At 39.0% G+C, this 21,299-nt stretch overlaps 1 protein-coding gene across 1 annotated transcript in view; it reads right to left on the reverse strand.

Annotated features, from left to right (window-relative positions):
* TSPAN7 (tetraspanin 7) overlaps positions 1 to 21,299 on the reverse strand; it is an 89,031-nt gene that overhangs the window by 16,713 nt on the left and 51,019 nt on the right. The window contains exon 2 of the mRNA XM_080653331.1: positions 760 to 948. Within this exon, the coding sequence (XP_080509457.1) occupies positions 760 to 948 (189 nt within the window). The remainder of the gene's footprint in view (positions 1 to 759; positions 949 to 21,299) is intronic.

The raw sequence follows: 21,299 nt of genomic DNA on the forward strand, positions 1-21,299 counted from the left end.
CTTTGCTACCTTTTATCTATAAAAGCCTTTAACATTAACTTTCATTAATGAGGAGGATGGACAGTGAGTAGAGACTTAGGCAACTATTCTATTAAAAAATTAAGAATTGCAGTAACAACCTTTCAACAGCCTGCCCTTATTCTTTGGGAAACATCACTGCTCTGTCTGCCCTATTGGAGTAAAGGTACCCAGCACTGGTCCTGGTAGCCAATAGTTGGCACTGCATCAACCCTCTGTTGAGTGGAGAAGCTCTGGATTAGCTCAACTCCCATAGAACCAGGGTGTACAGGTTTCGAGAAGAGTGTGCCCATGCATCCACAGCCAAGTTCAAGGACACAGAAAGTATTTCTCCAGTGGGAACTTGGAGATGAAAGACTGCTTATGTTTGGGATGCTGTCTTGCCCACCAAAGCTGCACATCACATGCTTGAAGAGATTTCTAAGACAGGATTCAAAACTGGAACAGGGTGTCTTGCCACAAGGATATAAATGGCCTATTAGAACTGATTTCTCATCATTTACCTCAGGGGACCAGGACTGTTTTTTGTTTTTGTTTTTGTTTTTGTGCCAGGCTGTGTTTGGGGTTGTTTTTCCCTCCAAGGGATTAAAGGGTGGATTATGTAAGAGTCTGGACTAAAATTAGAATCAATGAATATTGAGGTCTTATCTGTGGCTTCAAGAAAGGCCACTTTGCTTTCATGTGATTGATATTTTTGCAAAAATGAATTGAAAAAGCAGTATGATGTTGTGACATACTCACCAGTTTCAACATCCATGGGCTACCACGGCATGTAGCAAAGCATCCAAACAGGCCAAAAACAACGATAGTAGTGCCAGTTCCAATGAGGACATAGGGGGCATTTGTGGAGTTCTCAGCAATGAGGGAGATATAGGTGCCCAGAGTGAGTTTGCCCCAGACTCCAACAGCCAGCAGGATCACCCCAGTGATCTGAAAATGGGAAGGGAGGAGAAGAGACTGTAAAACTGCTGCTGAGAGAGGTGACAATCAGCGTGGCCTGAATATGACAACTCCAGTTTGCATGAGCACATTGGCAATTGCTGTAGGATTCCCTACTACCCTTTACCTCTTTGCACACAATATGCCACAATTGCCTAATCCTCACAGCTTCCAACTACATGGTAACATTTAGTCTAGCCCAGTGGTCGGCAAACTCATTAGTCAACAGAGCCAAATATCAACAGTACAACGATTGAAATTTCTTTTGAGAGCCAAATTTTTTAAACTTAAACTTCTTCTAACGCCACTTCTTCAAAATAGACTCGCCCAGGCCATGGTATTTTGTGGAAGAGCCACACTCAAGGGGCCAAAGAGCCGCATGTGGCTCATGAGCCACAGTTTGCCGACCACGGGTCTAGCCCAATGGTCTGCAAACTCATTAGTCAACAGAGCGGCAAACCGCGGCTCGCGAGCCGCACGTGGCTCATGAGCAGTGGTTTGCCAACCACTGCCCTAGACAGAGTAATGGGAAAATGTTGAAGACCATTAACTAAAGCCATCATAGAGCAAAGACACTGATTTTGTACAATTAGATCTATCTTATACAATCCCAAATGCAGTTACATTAATCGGAAGTGAGGCCAACAATAAAGAATTTTTAAGCTGCTTAAGAAGTATATCCTAATACAATTCTCAGAGACTTTCTAGGTCTAGGCTGAGAGCCACTACCTGACGCAGAGCTAGGTGTAATCCCAATAGTAATGTCAGCCACCCACTTCAAGGGTATGTGAGTACATAGCATGTTTTAAGGACATTTCACATGTTTTAAGGAACAAGGTAATTTTCTTTCACTATTTTCACAAAAATCTCTACAAAAGCAAAACTTTCAAAGTATTTTTGAATCCATGTTGATTCACCACCTTATTTATATTACTTTAGTCAATATAAAACAACAGAAGAATCCAAATAATTCCTGGAATTAACTTTAATGCGATGTCTCAAACCCTACTGATCAGGCCAAAAGAAATCCCTACAGTATGTCTAAACTCTAGAACCTTGCATCAATTGGGCCCTTTCTTCACAAGATAGACTTGGGGCTGCATGCTATGCCTTACTCTCCATCCCCTGAAGCTTTAGCTACTGAAGCCAATGGTTGACTGTGTCTGTAGCTCCAAAACTGGCTTCTCCTTCAGTTTATTAGTAGCTTAGCAACTTAGCCCTCTGCTACCACTTCTGAAAGCTTATGAGGCAAAAAAAAAAAAAAAAAACCTGGGTGTCCAAGGGATCTCTTCCCCATACCAAATGCCTCAGTTCCCTGTCCAGTCTGCCCATTCAAGTGAGGAGTCCAGATGACAAACTGGAGAAAACCAGTATGATACAAATCAATATCCACCTCACCAACATTTCCCCTGTTGATCAATACACTGTTCACTGTTCCATAACATCTGTAAGTGAACACCACCAGATACATGCTGCATGAGGAACCAAACAGCTGGGCCAGTGAAGATGCCAAGGCCTCTCTCTGTACATTCTGAAAACTCCTTATGCAATTTGGAGCCATCAAGCTCCACCATCATATTGTTTCTCTGTGCAGGGAAAAGAACAGAACCTGCACCTTTTCTCATATCAGGTGAGAGTGGGCTCCACATATTTGGGGAGAAGGGTTCAATAGAAACAAGAATTTGGTGATACTCCCTTACCCCTACCCACAATAGCCTCTCTACTTTGTATTAACTATGAAAGAATTAAAAGCTTAAAATCATGAAAAGATTGAGGAACTAATGCAATTTTTATAAGGTAAAGGAATGGATGTGATTAGTCTTCAGGAGAAAATGTCTGACATTACTATTTGGGAGATAGTGGCCAGGTGGAGGTCTACTGCTTTTGAAAAATTCCAATGGAAATGACCTTAATGAGATAAGACAACCAAGGTCTCAAATGTTGCCAAGAGTTTCACGTCCTCTGCTGACACCTGGTGGTTGCTACAGAAAGTACCTTCCTTGAACAGCCTCTTCTTCCATATTCCTCCAAAAGGAAACATAAAAGGTTTTTCACCTACCAGAATCAAAATGTAACATTCAATTCTCCACTTATTAGGAATAAACAAATTGAATTGAACATTAGGTAGAAATGGTGGTGCCTAAGCTGTCTTTTATTACTCAATGCTTAGCACAGTGCCTGGCACAGAGTAAATGCTTAATATTCATTGACAAACAAATGTATTTCATTTCTCTGGGTCTTAGAACCTCTATTTTATAAAACAGAGTCCATCAAATGCCAAATACTTACAAAACTTCTCCATAAGGTAAATACTGTGAGATAAATTAAAAATGGAACCAGCCGAAACCGGTTTGGCTCAGTGGATAGAGCGTCGGCCTGCGGACTGAAGGGTCCTGGGTTCGATTCCGGTCAAGGGCATGTACCTTGGTTGCGGGCACATCCCCAGTGGGAGGTGTGCAGGAGGCAGCTGATCGATGTTTCTCTCTCATCGATGTTTCTAACTCTCTATCCCTCTCCCTTCCTCTCTGTAAAATACCAATAAAATATAAAAAAAAATAAAAATAAAAAAAAATTAAAATGGAACCAAAGAAAAACTTTCTCCCTTACTTCCCACCCGAGCACTATCTGCCTAAAGCTGTAAATATCACAATGTGTTAAACAAAAGCAAAAATTCGATTAAGCTAATCATTGTTTATTTAGACTGAATATAGGTCTCATTTAGAAACTTGCAATTTCACAAGACTGTCTACAAAGATTCAGTAATACTTCAGACATACACTGAGCAGCTGCAGTCCATACATTACTATTACCAGCCATTATTAGAATGATATTGTTTTAATGAAAGTATACACTACTGACCAAATTTGAGTCTGATATTATCATATATTTCTATGACCAGTGATTTCATAAAGTTCACTTACCACCATAACAAATATTATATGTGGTTGTCAAAGTTAACACCAATTCTGATTTTAAGGCAAACAGTATTAACATTTTTATTCCTTTTCTTCTTTCCAAAAATAATTCCTCCAAGTGTAACCATTGCTTTGTATAAGAAATATCTCCTCATTTAAAGTACAAAGCCTATAATACCAACTTGTTAAATATTCATTTAATGTAAATTATACAAATATCTCCCCCCCCCTTTTTTTTTGCAAACCTCAAGGTTGCCTCTTAAAGACTGCCAGTGGGCACCATATTGCATGGGGAAAAAAACCATCCAACATCTTGACATTGACCAAGTTGGTCATCCTCTAAGGAACTCTTCCACTGAATGACATGAAGACTGGGATAGCTAGGCCCCTTCAAGGACCCACGTGCTAAGAATCTAAGACCAATCTAGAGAGAAAATGCCTTCTCAAATGTTGGTCTTCTACTTAGACATTCCTGATGGACAAATTGTGTTTGAAAACCCAAACTCCACATATTTGCAGCCTCATCTCCTTCATGACTCTCTGTACATTCTATATCATTCCAGGAAAGTGTAGTTCTCTGTACACTTCCCATTCTTTATTGCTTCTTAACCATTGCTCTTGATGATCCTATTACCTAGCTTTGTTATCCTTCCTATCACTACCTGTCTACATCCTAAACTCTTTTGGTACACTGTACACACTTATCTCAGCCTCGTTAAACAAAACTTACTCTGTAGTATTCCATTGTTTGTCATGCTGTGCTCTATTCCCCCTCCCATGCACATCTAGTACTATGATACCAGTAAGGGCAGAAGCTGTGTGTCTTGGACATAGTCAATGCCCAATATGTCTGTTGAATGAATGAATAAGCAACCAATTGTAGATTTGACAAGGGGAAAAGTTTCATGTTATCCATCCACCTACTCTACCCTCTGAAATTATCTGAAAACCTAGCCAATCTGAGTTAGCATTGTAATCTGGAGAAACAACAATGCTAAGGATAAAGAAGAAAGGATTCAATAGACAAGGGAGAAAAAGGTTGGGCTGCAGTACACCCTGAGGTGAGTAAAACCATATTGGGTGGTGGTAGTGGTGGTCAACTTGGGGTATTATAAAACAATTGCCAGGCCATGGGAGAGGAAAAAAAAACTACAAGCAAAGGAGCCAGGGATACTGCACTTTCATGTTTCTCAGATGCCCAGAGGCATTTTACTTGATCCCACTTCCATTTGTGCTCACAGACCACAGACATTCTGATTAAACTTGTGTCATCAGAATAACAGTGTGAATCTGTCACATTTACAACTTAATTATTTTATTAAAATTATTTGTGTAAATGATTAATGTTTTAAAATAGACTAAGAACCCGAATTTACTGGGGCTTTTCCACAGGCTTCAGAACTCAGCCCAGATGAATGGCAAGAGGAGACCTAGTATATTTAAAAGGTAGATAAATGGAAGAGTTCGTGGCTGGGGGTTAGGATATCAGGATTTCAGCTATAGTTTAGTCACAAATTAGCTGTGTGGCCTTGGACAGATCAGATAACCTTTCAGGGCCTCAGTTCCCTGTTCAGTAGGACCAGGAGGCGGGCAAACCTGATTTTCAGTGCGTCCCCCATCTCTAACATTCAACAATAAATATGAACCTCAAGCTTCATATTTATTCAAATTTATTAACTCTGAAATATAATTATAGATGTACCATTGGGCAAATAAGCACAAAAAAGTTTATGAGGTTCTTCCTGTGACTGACAAACCATCAGCAGTGGGAGTAGAAAGTCAACTCATTTCTGGACGCAAACCCCACTGTTCTGCCAGCTTTCCAAGGTGACAAGTGGTTGCTGGGTGAGGGAAGGAAACATGCACAGTGAGTCATGTGTTATAGTTTTACACAGACTTCCAAAAATTCGTTAGCTCACTGGCATAACAACAAGCTTTCCTTTTAAATGATGACACTGCTATCTTAAGAGCAACAAGACATATGTTTTGAGCTTCTTCTTTCTAGGCAAGTATGTTAACCAATTCAATCTTTTTCTCCCTTAGTTTTATGTCTATGTATATGTATGTGGAAGAGAACACACAATACATGGTGGGGAGATCAGTGGCATCATTAAATATGAATAAGGAAATTGAGAACAATGAGAGGATTAAGAGGATTTTAAATGATGTTAAAACTGAATTTGAGAACCAATAGGAAATCTCTCTGTTCTAGGTCCTGTTTTCTGTTGGTTTTGAGGTGACACATATAACATGTTCAGATGGCAGTTATGGATGGAAGGCTGGAGTTCAGAATTTAGGATTTGATCAGAGCTGCAAGTGAGGGTTCAGGCCAGAAGTGACAGCTGAAGGAACAGTGTGTCTCAGGAAACAAAAGCAGAGGATGGTTGGAATGACAAGGGCTAAGGCTAGAACATGAGAGGACAACACTGGAAGACAGGTGATAGGAGATGCAGAACACAGTGGACACATCTATGAAGGTAGTTGCTAATAGGAAAAGTAGGAGACATGGAAGAGACTTTCTTTCTCTTCTAAAAACTTAATGGGGGAAGGGAACACCACCACAGTTCATTGACCCCATGTATGCCAATGAGCAGACATGGTACTCATTTATATACCCAGTACAGCCCACTAAGATTATATTTATTATTTAAATATTTCATTCTATAGCCAATTCATAGAATTCAAGTTCCAAAGAATTCATTTGTCACAAACTTTAGCTTCCATTTCAACTTTATCAATGACTATATAACCATGGTCTGAAGTGCATACTGTCTAACACAGTGGTTCTCAACCTTTCTAATGCTGCAACCCTTTAATACAGTTCTTCATGTTGTGGTGACCCCCAACCATAAAATTATTTTCGTTGCTACTTCATAACTGTAATTTTGCTACTGTTATGAATCGTAATGTAAATGTCTGTGTTTTCCAATGGTCTTAGGCAACCCTGCTAGCAGTTCTCAACCTGTGGGTCGCGACCTGGGTAGTGAAGCAGCTAATCATCTCATAGGAAATGACACTAAGAATGCATTAAGTCCAGCAAACAATGCTTCCTTCTCCCAAATGTCTTCAAAATACAACCACCAGCTTGTACCAGTCATGTTGCATATCTGTTTCTTAGTTCTTCATCTGTGAAATGACTAGTCTGGCTCTAGTCACATCTATAGGAGCCGAGTGCTTAAGTTTTATCTGTCTCCTTGAATTGCCCAAATGATCCTCAGAAGGGCCAAGATCCAACGTTTGCCAAGGGCCTGTATTGGTTCTGCTTTGTAGTTAGTCCATGGGAGTCTAGGTAAGGAGTGGCTTGAGCACGTGACAGGCTGGAGACTGAATAATCTCTAATGGCCTAGAGGCCCAGGAACTGATGGAAACTAATATGGTGACAGTACTTTATGAATTAAACACTGAGTCTGAACACGGTAGAGACATTTGAAATAGGCCTATCACAGAAAATCAGGGCTACATGGCTGCTAAAATCATAATAAAGGGTACTTATTAAAATAGCCTTTTACTACTTGAATAACTAAACCCCTTCCAATAAGGCCCAAGCAGTTCCAACTTATACTTAATTCTATTATTCAACAAAGTGTCACATTAAATTTCTAAACATGTTTTTAGGATCTCTGTATATCTCACTAGGAAAGAATGGACATCCCTGAATTGGTTTCTCATTTCCTGTATATTACCCTACAAGATTCAGGATTTTAGGTCTCTTCCCTCTTTAAAAAAAATCCCAAAAGAAAGGCCCTAAAATCCTTTCACTACACACTTATTAGCACATTGAGAAATATCCCATTATGCCATGGAGAAATTTTAAGGGCAGCTTATTCTGAGCCTCTTGGCATTACATTTTTATTTATACTAGTAAGTATTGTTGATGAGTTCTCCTTAAAAATTTACACTAATAAGGTGTGTCGTACTCGAACTTCTAGTCTCCAAGAGCATGTAAAAGGAAGAAGTAAACAAACCAGAGGTTAAGGCTGTCTGGATGTAGCTCACATCTCTGGTTTTAGTAATGACCCAGATATATAAATAGACTGCATATACTGGTAGGTGAATACCTATTATGAATTGGGGCCAGCAAAGCCACTTACGAGGAGATTTAGGTACTTAGAAATCAGGAGCAGCTATAGTGGCTAAAGTGACAGAAGAGTAATGTTTTGGGGATTCCCTCTATGACACTTCTCCTCCATGGAACCCCATTTGATTTCACTTGTATATAAAATATGTTAACCCAGTTAACACATAAAACATGAGTATTAGGAGTATGAACAGCATTAGCATCATTAGCAGGTGGCTGACCAAGTGCAGGAAGCACTGTAAAGAGAAACCACTTCCTTTGCTTCCATTCCTCAGTGACCTAGGACTGAACCAGCTGTGAAAATATGGATAAAATTCCAAACTAATAAGAAAAGATATTTTAAAAGAAGATCATGTCAGGATAAGCTTTTAAACAAGCTACAACTATATTATTTATGTGTATTGATAGAAAGTTTCTGCTGACCACAAATGTATCATATCCTGTATTGTTAATTGTGTATACATCAAGATTTAAAGAGCCTTGTGGGAGGAAATAAGGTCCTTTAACTCCTTTGTAAACACCAAAGCCTCACTCATATCCTGTGCCTGATTTTCTAACACATCATGTCCTTCAGACATTCTGTCCTAATATCTATTTTAAGTAGAATCACTGCTTATCTGATCATAATTCCCAATTTTTAATTTGAAAGCCAGTCACTGTGCATATAGTGACCACATAATAGAAGCTTCATAAATGCAGAATTAACCTTAGTATCAATCTCTTCTTCAAATTCAGCTCTCTTACAGTGGCCATGTCCTTGAGAGTTACGGGATAGGAATGAACCTGAATAAACTAGTCCTAACAATTATTCCATAAATGTGAACCTACATGCCAACCTGTGACTGAGCAGTACATGTTTCTCTTATGATTATTATGTTGAACAAATTTAGATTTCTAGGAGTTCCATTATTTTAAAAAGGGAATTTTCTTTGCATAGTTTCTAAATGGGATTATCATCTTCAAAATACCAAAAACAAAACCATAGTCACATATATATCTGACTAAAGATGGATATATATATCCATTATATCTTACACATACCTGTGTAAATAAACAGGAATAAGTTAGAACTTAGTGAAGAAATCTATTAAGGCTTGTGCTCTATCTGGCTATGAATTAATGGGGGTGAGGGGGTGAGGGGGGTTTGAGGAACTCACGCCTCTTTGTCCATGAAATTGGAGCTGATAACACCTAATGCTAGAAGAGGGCCTATTATTGAGTAAAAAAATATGTGGAAGAGGCATGCATGTAATATTCAATAATAAGATACTTACCTCCTTTCGGTAGTCCTAACTTTCTCGTGGGATGACTTAGGGGTCAAAATCACTTTCCTCTCAACATTCAAATATCCTCACTGCACAAATATGTGATACTGCTACCAATAACACATAGGAGGAAAGTTCAAGTGTCTAATGTTGATAGGTACTCTGGGGAAAATATTAACTGAAGCGAATTGACCAAATAACAGGTTTTTATCTGAGTGAAACTACCTGCCTGGTCCTTGTAAAGTCAAGTCCATATAGTGGACATTGCTTCTCAAAATGCTTCACAAATGTCTGCTTTTGACCACAAGGGGGCCTAAATAAGAACACATGGGAATGATTTAGTCTAATCTATCACCACTAATGGAAATGTAATTTGAAGCTCTAACAATCTATAACTCCATGAGGTCTGTAATTGATGGTTAGGAGAATGAGCAGTGCTTATACCAGAAAAATGTCTCTCTCTTAAAAAAACAACAACTGTACAATAGTTAGAGAAAGGGTAGTTCCTTACTATGTGCTGGACACTATACTAAGTGTTCTAATGTAGTCTGACTGGAGAAGTTTCTTTCTCCCAAACCCTCGACTTCTAACAGTTCTATAAGAAAACCTCAAAAGCTAGTGTCATCCATCCTGGCACTGATGCCAGATTGACTCTCAACCCTGAGAATTTGGCTGCCACAATTAAAAAATAAAATACGCAGGCATAGTCACTAATTTATTTATTTAAAAAATGCTCTCCATTATTCCTCCCCATTGAGGCAGGAAGCTCTATAGAAATGAAAACATGTTCTGCTCCACGCTACATCTTGACACTTTAAAAACCAGGATGGGAAATAAATATCCTGATGTATATGTTATGATGAGCCAGAAATGGTAACTATCACAAACAAATCCACACAAGGACCATCTGACTTTCAAAGCAGCTCTGGCCCAAAGTGGTGTCCTATCTGCCTATCCCATAGCCTGCAAGGGGGATGTGCAATCCTTCATAAACTAAGGGCACAGTCTGAAAACACAGTTAATTGTGTATGTGGCTGGAATAAATGGCCTTTATTGAGCAGTACTGTGCTCCCTATATGCTTCATCCCATTTATTTTTTTCTGTCACATTTATTTTTAATCTCTGTTTTACAGATGAAAAACAGGCTTTGAAAACAGCGTTAGACATGATGCCTGTGTTTTAGGCCAATTTTCAAAAGTCTATATTTAAGCCAGTATTAGGAAAGTTAACAGAAGGAAAGATTTTTGTCTCAATACAAGGAAAATTTTTCTAGTAATAGGCATTGCCCAAAATGGAGTGGGTTGCCTTGCAAATGTGACAACAGAAGGCAACCATAGAAGAGAAGTTCTATGGATGGAAAGCCAGCAGGGAAATGCAGAATTGCCTGGAAGGTTGTTTGATGCTATTGTTCAGGAAACCTAGTGATTTTCCTCGCCAATTATCTCCCTGGATTTTCATATATGACTGAATAGGAGCTTTGCGACACAGGAACCAGGGAAACCGTTTTCCCAGATTCTGAGTTACATTTCCTTTTATCTCTAAAAGGAAGTGAAAGACCACATAATTTTTGTCACATAAAGAGCAATGTAATGAGGTTGTAACTAAAATAAGCTGTGTTCTTTAAAAGGGGATATGGCACTTGAAGGAGTGTTTGCCCTATTAATAATAGCTCTATTTTCCCTAGGCAACTATACTCCACCATTTCTCAGCTAGAGTAGAAATGCTGGGTGACTTTAAGAATCAGTGAAGCTGGTTAAATATAAATGTACAAAAACTATAGAGGCAACCTTCATACTTTTCACATATAGACAAAGGTTCTTTCAAAAACCTGACATACATTAGAAAAAGAGAAGCTACGTATCTAATAAGGTGCTATTAGTAACAGTATATTGCACCAGAAATCTATTCCGTATAAAACAAGTACATAACTCCTTAGAAGAGCTATGTAACTAGCTCTTGGTAATGGTCATGGGGGAAATACAGCTCTATGTTTTATCCCTGTGGTGACACAGCTGCCACTGCTGAGCTCACTCCAGCATGGTGCCTGCTGGTTCTACCTGCTCAGGCCTCCTATTCCACTGATGCCCAGCCAGGTCCAACCTGTCCTCCAAAACCCAACTAAAATGCCCTTTCTGGCAAGAGGCCTTTCCTGAAAGACAGTAACATTTCATCCTCTTCTGAATGTGCTTAGGATTTTCCATGCTATCTCTTACAAATGGTCTTTTAACTTGTGTTCTACACCTCTGTGAACACCTTAGCACAGTACCAGTAAACAGCTCCCTGAAAACATATGAGTCCCTCTTGGGACTGTGTTAACTATATATATATATCCTGTGGCATCTAGCCTCTGCTTTTGATAAACATGATTAGACAGAGCACTCTGATAGCAAATATGTCTCATCTAGGACACATTACTTAGGCACAAGCAATAGAAATAAACATCTTCCAAAATGCTAGAGGGTATTAATATTTTTTCTTAGTAAATAATATACTAAATTTAAAAAGCAAGAAAGTTTGGGATTGCACCAGGGGCCCTCTTTACACAATGGGAATAACATAATAGTGGCATTTGTTGATTCTTAAGTCATTTAAATTGCAAAACCCTAAACTAACCTATGATATATAAATCATAAGAGTGACTATCCATGGAGGGGACAAGACTGACATGAGGGGGCACAAGGTGTGATGGAGAGAATTTTTATCTTGATCAAGTTGTGTTTTGGGAAAAGGCCTCAAAACTCAAGCAGAAAAAAATGAGTGAAGAAATATTATTATATAATCCCTGGAGGCCCGATGCATGAAATTCGTGCAAGGGGTTCAGCCCTCGCAGCCCCAGCTTCATCCAGAAGGTCGTTCGGAAGGATGTCCAGAAGGTCATTCGGCTGTCAGGTCTAATTAGCATATTATGCTTTTATTTTTAAATATTAGAGACAGCAGGAGGAAGAAAATGTCCTTGTATTTCACGTAACAAGAAAAATATTATCTTACATTTGTAATGTGCTTTACAGTATAAAGTATTTTGTTCATAAAATGCTATATAATACTTGTAATATCCTTCTTGTCATCTTAACATACAACCAGTAGCACTCAGTATCAGTGTCCTACTTACCACACCCACTCAAGAAATGCTTATTTTCTCAACACCAAAGCCTCACTATATTGACCACATAATAGAAGCTTCATAAATGCAGAATGAACCTTAGTATCAATCTCTTCTGCAAATTTGCATATATTTGAAGAAGAGATTGATACCTGTTAGAAATTAACAGTCTTAAAAAGAGAATCATGTAACAAAATTCTGTATAGAAATATATTTTGTTATATTTCAGGAGGCTAGTCACTAGGGAGAGGAAGCTGGGTGTTGCTATGTGACATCATTACCCAGCGCCCACAGGTAATGATGTCACATAGAACAAAGGGTAAAAGATTTTGTACCTGCTAGAAATTAACAGTCTTAAAAAGAGAATCATGTAACAAAATTCTGTATAGAAATATATTCAGTGAAACTTAGGACAAATTTATTGTGATGGTTTATGTATTAACTGAATGTGTTTTCTCCCTTCAATCCAAGTGGGGAATAATTTACAGAACTTAACTAAAAGTCTGTAGCTAGCAAAAACAACCTGTAGAAACTTCTGTTAGAACAGGACAGTGAAGATAATTTTTTAAATGTTTGCCTTTCCAGCTGAGTGTAAATCGAAAAAAATCTATAGTCAGTCCACCCCTTTCTAAACTTCCTTGCAGATCTTTTGCCACAGGGCACCTTAATGTTCTTCAAAGGTCAGATTGTTTTCAGGCTGAATTATATTCAAGATATACATTAGTGCTGTTCTTTCTAAGTGGAGTACAAGAGAATGTAAGTGCTGATTTCAGTGAAGGACCAAGAACTTAACCTGCTCTCTCATGGCCACCAGACTCTGGCAGTCTTAAGACACACATATACCAGAAGTAAAGATGAAAGCAATGAAGTTGCTTGATTGCACATATGCTTGCTCTTTCTCCTAAAGAGAACATTTTAAAAATGGAGTAACACCCCAAATCTATCACTTTAATGCAATTTTCATAATTTCAGGACATTTCATTTCACATGAATGCATATAATTACAGCATATATATCATATATCACTATGCACATAAACTGTGATGAAGTCACTAGAGCTTTCCTCATTTGCAACGTGGGTTCAGTGATGACAGTGCTTTCTTGCTAGGGTTGTTGGGAAGATTAAGCAAGCTGATATGGGTAAAGTACTTAGAATACTACCTGGTGCATCAGAAGCATTCAATTAATGTTAGCTATTATCTTTGTCAACATCATCACTTTGTCCAACCTCCACAATTTTAAAAGTAAGAAGACAGGGCTAGAGAAGGAAAATATTTGCCCCAAGATCATGCAGCTAGCTAGAGGCAGAACCAAGACTAGAATTTAAGCCACTTATTTATCCATACATATTCCTTCAAAGTCTATAAAGTGTCCTCTTTAAAGGCCTCTGAAAAATTCTAGTACAGCAAGCATGTCAAACTCAAAGACTAACATGGGCCAAATAAACAAGGTTTAAGTTTATGTGGGCCACAAAAATAAATAAATAAATAAAAGCTTCAATTTCCATAGAAACATAGGTTTATTTTGCTAGAGACATGCTGAATAGAAAGGGCTGAAATAAATGAGTAATATATATATATATATATATATATATATATATATATATATATAACCCTAAGTGACCATTACAACTGGTCTACCAAATGACCGGTCAACCTAACAACCGGTTGATGGGTCACTATGACGTGCACTGACCATCTGCCCCCTGGAGGTCAGTGCACTCCCACAGCCAACCTCTGATGGCCAGCCAACCTCCCATGGTCTCTCCCCGCAGCCAGCCGACTGGCCCCAATCAGTCCTGATCAGGACTGAGTGAGATGGCCCAGATCACCCGGACACCAGGCAGGCTGAGGGACCCCACCCATGCACAAATTCATGCACCGGGCCTCTAATTGTTAACATAAAATAATAGAACATAAAAATTAATATTTTCTTGAATATTAACTTACCAGACACTGAATAACTGCACAAATTAATAAGCATAATGCAAATAAACCCATTGTTCTTGTTCTCCAAAAGTGAAATATTTCCTGTTGCATACACCAAACAAGTCAGTACAAGACTAATGATGTGGAAATAGGCTGCCAAAATACTTGCTGCTAGTATTAGTGGAGAGAAATGGTGTGCCTGCGTGTAAGGCACATAAGGGAAATGAATGCAACGTGATTATAGTAATCAGTCATTAGCGAACATTGTAGTTCGTTATTAATAACTAGTGGCCTGGTGCATGGATTTGTGCACATTGAAAGGAAATTAATTAGAAGACATATTTTAATATCACTATTTCTCTATAACAGAAGTGTCAACCAAATTCATGATCGACAATGACAGATTGAAACACACATGTGTGATTGGTGCCAGTGAGAGCTTTATATATATTGTGCATGCACAAGTCAACTTAGCCTTTTATAGATATAGAATAAACTTGCTTAATTAGACCTGCTTTCTGATGTAAAATTTTCCAGCCCAGTGAAGCAACCCAACTTCTCTTTCAGGTAATTGTCAGCAACACAGCAGTAAATATCAACATGAAGCAGATTATTATTGTAGATCACGCAGGGAGAACAAAGGGTAAAATATTTAACTACAGCAGTGTTTGACTATATTCTGCACAGTGACAAAATCTGAAGTCATTTTCAAGGTCCACTTCTTTTCAGTCGGGTCAAGTTTCTAACCTTCTAAATCTCTGTTTTCTGGCTAATGAAAAGAAAATACGATTCCACCGAATCTCCTATCTACCTACTCCAGGACTTCTGTGAGGATCAAATGAGATGAGGCACAGGAAAACGCTTCACAGACATTTGGTTAAAGTGTGAAATGTTTGTACCTGGCTATAAAGCAGGTCCTGTTCCTGGGCTGAAGAAACTGCAAGGAGGCTAGTCACTAGGTAGAGGAAGCTGGATATTGATATGTGACATCATTACCCAGCACCCACAGCAACCATTTCCGGGCTGGACTGGGCTGTGGGCCGCATTTTGCACCATGGGATCTTGGCAGTGTTGGCTGTGATTTGTTGGGGTGTTGCTTCGGGGTGGTGGCAGCCGTGTGTTACTTTGTGGGCACCAGGTCCGCGGTGCCATTTCTCTGTGCGCATCATGGCAGCTCCTGCATTGAGCGTCTGCCCCCTGATGGTCAGTGCATGTCATAGTGACCAGTCGGACACTTAGCATATTAGCCTTTTATAGATACAGATTATGTATAACAGGATATTATAAAAATTAAGTTACAAAATTTTTATTAAAACGTTTCTAACATACCATTATATTGGCTGGGCCACAAAAATATTCATTGTGGACCACATACGGCCCATAGGCTGCGAGTTTGACATGCTTGTAGTACAGAGAGGGGTATGAAAGAGTTTCTGGGAAATGGGTAGATTTATCAGAACTGTTTATAGTGACAATATTTAATTTATTTAGAAATTCAAAAATCATTAAGAAAATTCAAAAGATACAAGTCAAAAGGGACACTCATTAAATTACTGAACAACCAAGGTACACTATGCTGTATGAAGATTTATTTTTATGTTAGCGTGCCTTCTCCCTATTCCCAATAACTATCGTCCAGTCATACAGGTTGAAAAAAAATTGAACATCACAGAATGTCACAAGAAAAACAGTGCTGCTGTTTCTTAAACTCAAGGTCAGAAGCATCAGCACTTTTCAGCAAAATGGTCTCAAAAACAGGTGACTCAGAATAATTTTAGCCTATACATCACTCTATTGAATCAAAATATCTCTCCTGTGCATAGTTTACTGAGAACAGAGGGGTAGTTTGAGCTCCACTAATTTTATCATACTCACTGGAGCTATTCATCCTACACTAAGAGCAAAGTTCATAGTGTTGGAGTGAGAGAAGCACAGAGAATTCATGGGATGCTATGAACTCTGGTGAGTTACCCTATTAGTCTTTTATAGCAAAGATATCAGCCCTTCTGCCCTTCCTTCTCATTAACTTTCATTAATTACCACCAAAGCAAAATGGTTTAAATTCCCAATTTTTCCTCCTTAACCTCTGCTTTGTTCCCTTGTCACTGATTTTTTTACTTTCATGTCAAGCTTCCATACAATTTTGTTTTCCTTAGTAAAATTGGAGAAACTAGTTTATTATAGATCAAATCTGAATTTCATGTTTTACTATTAAGTACTATTTCCTGAGCCTTACCAACCAAGCACATTGCTAAAAATGTCCCCATTGTGACCTTTTTTGTATACTCTTTTTTATTTGTTTGAATAAAAAGTGTCAGCTCTATACATTGCTCATAGTTTCTCCAACCTGAAAAAAACACTCCTTCCCATCTTTCAATATTCTACCCATCCTTTAAAGTTCAACTTGGGTCATGCAATTTTCTTTGTTCTTAAACTCCAACAAACATCTCAAAGGAACAAACTTTCACTTGAGAAAGTTCAAAGCCTCTCTTTAGAACTGCAGACAGTATAAATTCTTAGAGAGGACTACACTCTGAGCATCAATCACACTGGAAACTACTTGGGATCTCTCATTGGAAGGCTGTGCATTCATCTCTAAGGCCAAGAACTTACTCACAAATCTTCTTTGGCATGAAGACTGAGCACAGTCTTATGACCAGATGCAAAATCTAACTCCTGTGACTACCTAACCTTGGGTGGGACCCTGGGCAAAGCTTCCCTTATCTCATGTGTCAAGTAGGGATACCATGCTTATCTCATGGAAGTATTGTGAAGATTGAATTAATTACAGCTAAAGTGCTCCATGCTATGCCTAAAACTTAGAAAGTACTCAATAAATGTATTCCTCATCACTGCCATTTAACCTCCAAAGCAGAATCAATCTCCTCACCAGCAGATGTCTCCAACTTACTGTCATTGGAGAGGTATGAGGTGTGATCTTGCTCTAATCTTTACTTCTTATATAAATGTCAGAGTCCCTGAAATTTCACTTTAAAAGGCATATTTTGTATTAAAATTATAGTATTTTAAGAGAGAAAAGTATATTTTTTTGTTAATCCTTATCCAAGGATATTTTTTCTATTGATTTTTTTAGAGAGAATGCAAGGGAGAGGGAGAGACAGAGAGAGAGAAACATTGATGTGAGAGACACATCAACTGACTGCCAATGGCCTGCACCCCAACCAGGGCCTGCAACGGAGGCACATGCCCTTCACTGAAATCAAACCCATAACCCTTCAGTTCCGCAGGCCAGTGCTGTAACTACTGAGCAAAACTGGCCAGGGCAAAAGAAAAATATATTTAACAGGCAATATAATAATAGCAATCCATCTTTAGTAGTAGTCATTCTATTTTTTACTGTATTGAAAAAGTTGTTTATAGGTAGCAATCAGATTGCACCCTAGAGTGCATGCTTAGTGTTTTCGAGAGAATATGTCACATAAAGTTAAGGTAATAAGTAGACACAATTTCAATTAAAATGGACAGAATATAAAAGGCTACACCATATTGCCAGAATTAGGGAGTTAGTGGGAAGAGAGGTATAACTCCCTAAGATGTTATACCTGTAGGGAGCTCCCCTTCCTTCCCCCAGAGTTAACCAGAGATTCATGCCATGCCCTACAAAGTCAGGACACTTAGTAGAAAATCCTTAACACTTTCCTTCAACAGACCATTCAAGAGTTGGGGGGCTTCATGGTACTCTTGGGAGCTCCAGGTCTGCCATAATAGCCAGCCAGCCCTCCTGGGGCTAGGAAAATCTATTACCTCTTGAGGGGCCTACAGCATACCCTAATCTTGACACATCCTCTGCTTCACAATAAGCCCCAAATCACTACAATATGAAACATTTTTTTGCATCACTTGACACACCAGAGGCATTTCTCCACGAAGAAGCTTCCATCAATAAGGAGCCTACTATGTCATAGGCCACCTGTGTGGCACAGCACTGCCATCCAGGGAAAACAAACTCCTTGCTATTAGAGAAAACCATTGGCAGCCATCCATGCTGGCAAACTGCTGTGTATATGTGCACACAGAAAGATTTCCTATCAGCAGGGGTTTGCTCTCCTGTGAGGAAAGATGGCTGTGTTTCAAGAGGCACCGGGAAGGAAAAACTGAGTTCAACATCTCCAATAATAACTAAGTAACACAGGAAGGAAACCAAGCTCTGCTGAACTTGGCTACCCAAGGTACCCAAAATGGACATGAAACAATGACTGCCATGACATTTCTAAATCTAGGACCAAAGCCATAAGATTATGTATCTCTTAGATATGTACATGGCCTTGAGCATGTAAAATGAAGTCAGATGAGGAAGGAGTCTTAGAGGAAGGAAATATGTGCTATGGTACACAAGGTTAAAGCAACATCAGAATAATTGTATTCATGGACACTCACAGGTCATCTGAATTAAAAACAGCACTTTAGGAATTTTACAGGAAGGAATTTTGTCTGTAAGAATACTCAACGGCCAATTTTCAGGATACCAAAAGCAGCAGTAAGCTAAAATCCTACCACAACACAGGAAGTTCCAGTGTGGCCAGCTAAGGGAAAAACCTCCCAGAAAGTCAGGATGAAACAGTAAACCTGGATTATGAATAGGAGTACTTTCTTATACCCACATGTTTTGTGAGATCTAAGCAATTTGCCCTGTGATACTTCTTCAGTAGGACCATTGTTTTATTAGAGAATGTACTGGAAAAAATCACTGCCTTGCCCTCATACCAGCTCTGCTAGTCACAAGGGGCACAGCCAGGCCCATCCCACCAGGTGCCTCAGAACTGTCCTCTACTGTTGGTATCATCTTTCACTTCTGCTCAACATGATGGCCTCAGGGCTAGAGTTCCAACTTTTTCCATGATGCTCTACTCTTTGTGCTAATTGTCAACTAAAAATTACCTTCAGGATTTGCTGAGGGGCCTCTCTAATCCCAAGTGTACGAAATTTGTTTGTGAACAGGGACAACTGTTTGAAACAAAGGGTAATTTACAGTTTTAAATGTCTCTTTATGAGGAAAGAAGGATTAATATTCACTCAAAATTAGAATAATGGTTATGAAACAATTTGAGCAAAGGAAAAGTAAAACAATAGCTTTTGTCCTACTGCTGAGTGGTTTGACTTATTAAAGAGTAGAGAGAGCAGATACACTTAAGCTATTCTAATCAGTAACAATGAGAGATTTTTGCACTATTTGGTTCAAATGTGGCCTATCTGAGGTTAGGGTACCCATGTGCAAAAATATTTTCCCTAATTAGCAAGTGCATATAAATTAGTGGGGCTGCCAGTAAGGAATTTTAAAAATTTATCTGAAAATGAGTAATTGAATCCTTTGCCAGAAATAGGAAGCATGCAATAAAGTTGTTCATAAACTAAGGCCTGCATGGCACCCCCTGAATTTTTCAATGGGTTAGCTACACAGACTCATAACCCACCTCACCTGGAAAGGACATACAACTAGTGGAACAGTGTTTTAGAGAAGGGGTTAGACTTTCACTGTGTATTTTACTGTTGTGTGACTTGGGTGGTGGGCACACAATGCAATATACAGACGATACATCATAGAATTGTACACTTGAAACCTATATAATCTTATTAACCAATGTCACTCCAATAAAATTAATAATTAATAAATAAAAAGAAAATAAATATAGCAAAGGGAAAAGTATTTGTAGTACATGGCATAATTCTTCACTATATCAATGCTTCTTAGCTCACACCCAAAGACGACCTAAGACCTAAAACTCCTTGGCCATTAAAAATGGCTATAAAAATGCAATACATTTCAAATTGTACTAATTTCCTTAGGTCAGCAGTTCTTGTGTTTACCTGGCAACATGCAGGATGTGCTTCCGATATTTCTCTCACTATTAACTTCCCTCTCCCTGCATCTCACGAAAACCACTAGTCAGGTGATCTAGAAAAGTAGACAAGGGTAGCAATGGTGTACCTAATTTAGGAAGAAGAAACAATTTCAGAGCTATCAATTTCAGCAGAGGATGGAGGCTGAGGAAGAGAGAAGGACTGATTCCCCATTTCAAGCTGCAAGAGCCCCAACTAGAAGATCCATGGACAACACTTGAGTATCTCACTAGAGTTTTGATTCTTTTTCCAAACCCCTTCACACACTGAATGACAGCCCCTACCATGATTCTGATAAATCCTGTTCCACATATCAATGCTCAGTGGAAGATACATTTCTTTAAAGAAATAGACAGAGGACAGGCTGCTTATAATTTTTGAGCATCTGAAACTATTTGCCAAGTTTCTGTATTCAAGTAAATTTATAAACAAGTTGGCTTCTCATCAAAATTTAAAACTTCACAGTAGGAATACACATTGTCAACGTTAGGCCAATACTAAGCTACATGACTGATTTCTAAAATAAATAGGCAGAAATTTCTCAATACAGATCTCAGTTTCTAGACATATCCCATATGTCAGATTTACAAAACAAACCTAAATATCTATCTATATCTATATTTATATCTATATTTATATCTATATTTACATCTATATCTATATCTATATCTATATCTATATCTATATCTATATCTATATCTATATCTATATCTATATCTATATCTATCTATATACATATAATCCCAATATGCAAATAGACCAAATGGCAGAACAACTGAACAACCAGTTACTATAATGTGCACTGACCACCAGGGGGTGCACGTGGAACATCACAGGCATTGGCCGCAGTGGCATAGTGGAGGTGAGCGGGGGTGCCAGACAAAGGCGGGTGCCGGTCTGTCATCAGGGTGAGCCTCTAGTAGTTACTGGAAGTTCTTTTTCCCGCACATGCTGTGGTCCCACCTGGCACTTCACATCTGCTGCCAGTGCCCGGCGATGGCCCCAATTGCTCTATGCTGTCAGCAAGTGTGAGCAGCAGCTGCCGGCCCTGATCACCCCTGAGGGCTTCTCCACCTCCCCCTGCTCCTGAGGGGCAACTGGGGCAGCAGCCACCACTCACACCTGCTGATGGTGCCAGCCGCACTCACACCCGCTGCTGGCACCGGGCCCAATTGCTCCACACCATCAGCAGGTACA

The sequence above is a fragment of the Plecotus auritus genome (assembly GCF_963455305.1).
Source record: "Plecotus auritus genome assembly, chromosome: X".
NCBI classification, from domain to species: Eukaryota; Metazoa; Chordata; class Mammalia; order Chiroptera; family Vespertilionidae; genus Plecotus; species Plecotus auritus.